The 2,460-nt window shown below is 52.2% G+C and overlaps 2 protein-coding genes across 2 annotated transcripts; one reads left to right on the forward strand and one right to left on the reverse strand.

Moving 5' to 3' along the window:
• Positions 1–49: 49 nt before the first annotated feature.
• Positions 50–615, reverse strand: EAH_00026720 (hypothetical protein, conserved; the record flags this gene model as incomplete). The annotated part of the gene is made up of 2 exons (XM_013396505.1): positions 50–247; positions 490–615. The coding sequence occupies 2 exons, from the start codon at positions 613–615 to the stop codon at positions 50–52; spliced, it is 324 nt and encodes a 107-aa protein (XP_013251959.1).
• A 331-nt stretch (positions 616–946) lies between these two features.
• On the forward strand, positions 947–1,297 carry EAH_00026730 (hypothetical protein; the record flags this gene model as incomplete). The annotated part of the gene is made up of 2 exons (XM_013396506.1): positions 947–1,090; positions 1,133–1,297. 2 exons carry the CDS (start codon positions 947–949, stop codon positions 1,295–1,297), a joined length of 309 nt encoding a protein of 102 aa, XP_013251960.1.
• Positions 1,298–2,460: the final 1,163 nt, after the last annotated feature.

The raw sequence follows: 2,460 nt of genomic DNA on the forward strand, positions 1-2,460 counted from the left end.
AGGGGGCCCCCCCCCCCCCCCCCCTCTATAATAGGGGGCCCCTGTTGTTTTATTCTTGTTGTATCTCCGCATACACCGTAGCAGCAGGCGCTGCTAATTCTTTATAATCGCAGAGAGACATCGGGTCTATCAGCAGCAGCTTCTCTCCCTCGCCTCTCTTCGCATACAGACGGAGACGCCGAGGCTCTAAGCCGAGCTGCTGCGCCAGCAGCAGCTTTACATAACCAACCTCGCTGCTGCACTTCACCTGAAAGCAAACATATTACACACTTCTGCTGCTGCTGCTGCTGCTGCTTGTGCTGCTGTTGAAGACGCTAAGACAGCGGGATAAGGAGACAGGTGCAGCACAAAATCTGATGATGCAGCAGTCTCGTATCCACTACCAACACCAGACACAGATGCTGCTACTGCTGCTGATGCTGCGGATGCGGATGTGGCTGTAGCTGTAGCAGCAGCAACAGCAGCAGCAGTAGCAGCAGCAAGACTTACGCTGAGTTGTTTTGTGTCTTCACCGACTATGACTTCTAAGGCCATGTCTCTTCCCTGCATTTCTGCTGTCTCCTCCTCCCTCAGAGACGCATTAGAGGGTGGGAGGCTCAACCCCTGCCCGCTCATCCCCCCTGCAAACAGCAGCAGCAGCAGCAGCAGCAGCAGCAGCAGCAGCAGCAGCAGCAGCAGTAGCAGCAGCAGAAGCGGGAACAGCAATGCTATCAGAGGGTGCACAGGTGCGCAAAGCAGAGAGAGATTAACGTAAAACACTCAGCTGCTAACTCCTATACACGGTTGGTGGTGGTGGTGCTGCTGCTGCTGCTGCTGTCTGTTGTCTTCTGCAGCAGCAAGCCGAAGCAGCAACAGCAGCAGCAGCAGCAGGAGGCGTGAGTGTGCTGCAGCGCGGAGTCAAGCAGAAGAAAAATACAAAGACATTCATTAACATACTTGGCTTAAAATGTTTGTACACCTGAAAGAAGAGGCTTGCTGCAGCGTGGGTCAGCCCAGCAGCAGCAGCAGCAGTAGCAGCAGTAGCAGCAGCAGCAAGCGCAGCAAGAGTAGCAGCCAGACACACAAGGCTCCTGTTCGCCTGAAGTTGAGCGTAAATACAAAAGCAAAAACAGAATTTGTTCTGGGTGTTTAGAGAAGCAATATGAAGCAGCAACAGCAGCAGCAGCAGCAGCAGCAAGCTGCAGCAGCAGCAGCAGCAGCAGCGCCTCGGGCCCTGCGCCGTGCATGCGCAGAGGGACCAGCAGCAGCAGAGCCAACGCAGCGCGAGCTGCAGCAGCAGCAGCAGCAACAGCAATAGCTGGGTAGAGGTGTTTTATGTGTATTAATTAATTAAATAAACTTCGTAGGTACGCTCTTTCATCTGCTGCACGAGGGCCCTGCTGCTGCAGCACTGCCCATACACAACGGACCAGCGAGCAGCAGCAGCAGCAGCAGCTGCAGCAGCAGCAGCAGGAGCAAGAGCAGAGGCAGCAGCACGCCGCTCCTTTGTCCTGCAGCAGCTTCAGAACCAACCCTTGCGGTGCACAAGCGAAGCCTCTCTACCCTAGCAGCAGCAGCTGCAGCAGCTGCAGCAGCAGCAGCAGCAGCAGCAGTACTTTCTGCAGGTTCTATATACGCGCAAATCCTCTCTGCAGCAGCAGCTGGTCCCCTGTTGCTGCAGCGCGGACTGCGCAGCAGCAACAGCACCAACGGCAACAGCAGCAACAGAACAGCCGCCGCCGCCGCAGCAGCAGCAGCAGCAGCAGCAGCAAGATGGAGATCGCTCTTTTCAATGTGCATGATGGATACCTGGAGGGGATTGTTAGGGGGCTGAGGGCCTCCTTTCTTACTCGAGACGACTACAAGCGCTTAGCCAATGCAGATACACTTGAAGGTAAGGGTTTAGGGTTTAGGGTTTAGGGTTTAGGGTTTAGGGTTTAGGATGTAGGGTTTAGGGTTGAGGGTATAGGTACTGTTGGGTTGATCACACAAGAACGATGATGGTTATATACAGAGAGAGAGAGAGAGACAAAGAGAAAGAGGAGTCTAGCCGCAGCAGCAGCAGCAGCAGCAGCAAACAGACACAAGGAGACAGCAGAGCAGCAGCAGCCCGAAGCTATATAGGGCTGAGTGTCTCCTTCGTGTTGTTATTTACTGTCTCTTTTTCTGTCTCCGCATTTCTGTCTCCTTTTGTCTTTTTATCATCTTCTTGCATTTATCTTTTTGTCTCCTTTTGTCTCCTTTTACTCTCCTCCTCTCGATATGTCATTGTTGTCTCTTTACTGTCTCCTTTTATCTGCTTACTGTCTCTTTTTGTCTTTAAACTGTCTCCTTTTGTCTTTGAACTGTCTCCTTTTGTCTGTAAACTGTCTCCTTTTGTCTTTAAACTGTTTCCTTGTGTCTTTAAGCTGTCTCCATTTGTCTTTGAACTGTCTCCTTTTGTCTTTGAACTGTCTCCTTTTGTCTTTGAACTGTCTCCTT

Source organism: Eimeria acervulina, genomic scaffold, assembly GCF_000499425.1.
Source record: "Eimeria acervulina Houghton genomic scaffold, Eah_scaff224, whole genome shotgun sequence".
Classification (NCBI taxonomy): Eukaryota; Apicomplexa; class Conoidasida; order Eucoccidiorida; family Eimeriidae; genus Eimeria; species Eimeria acervulina.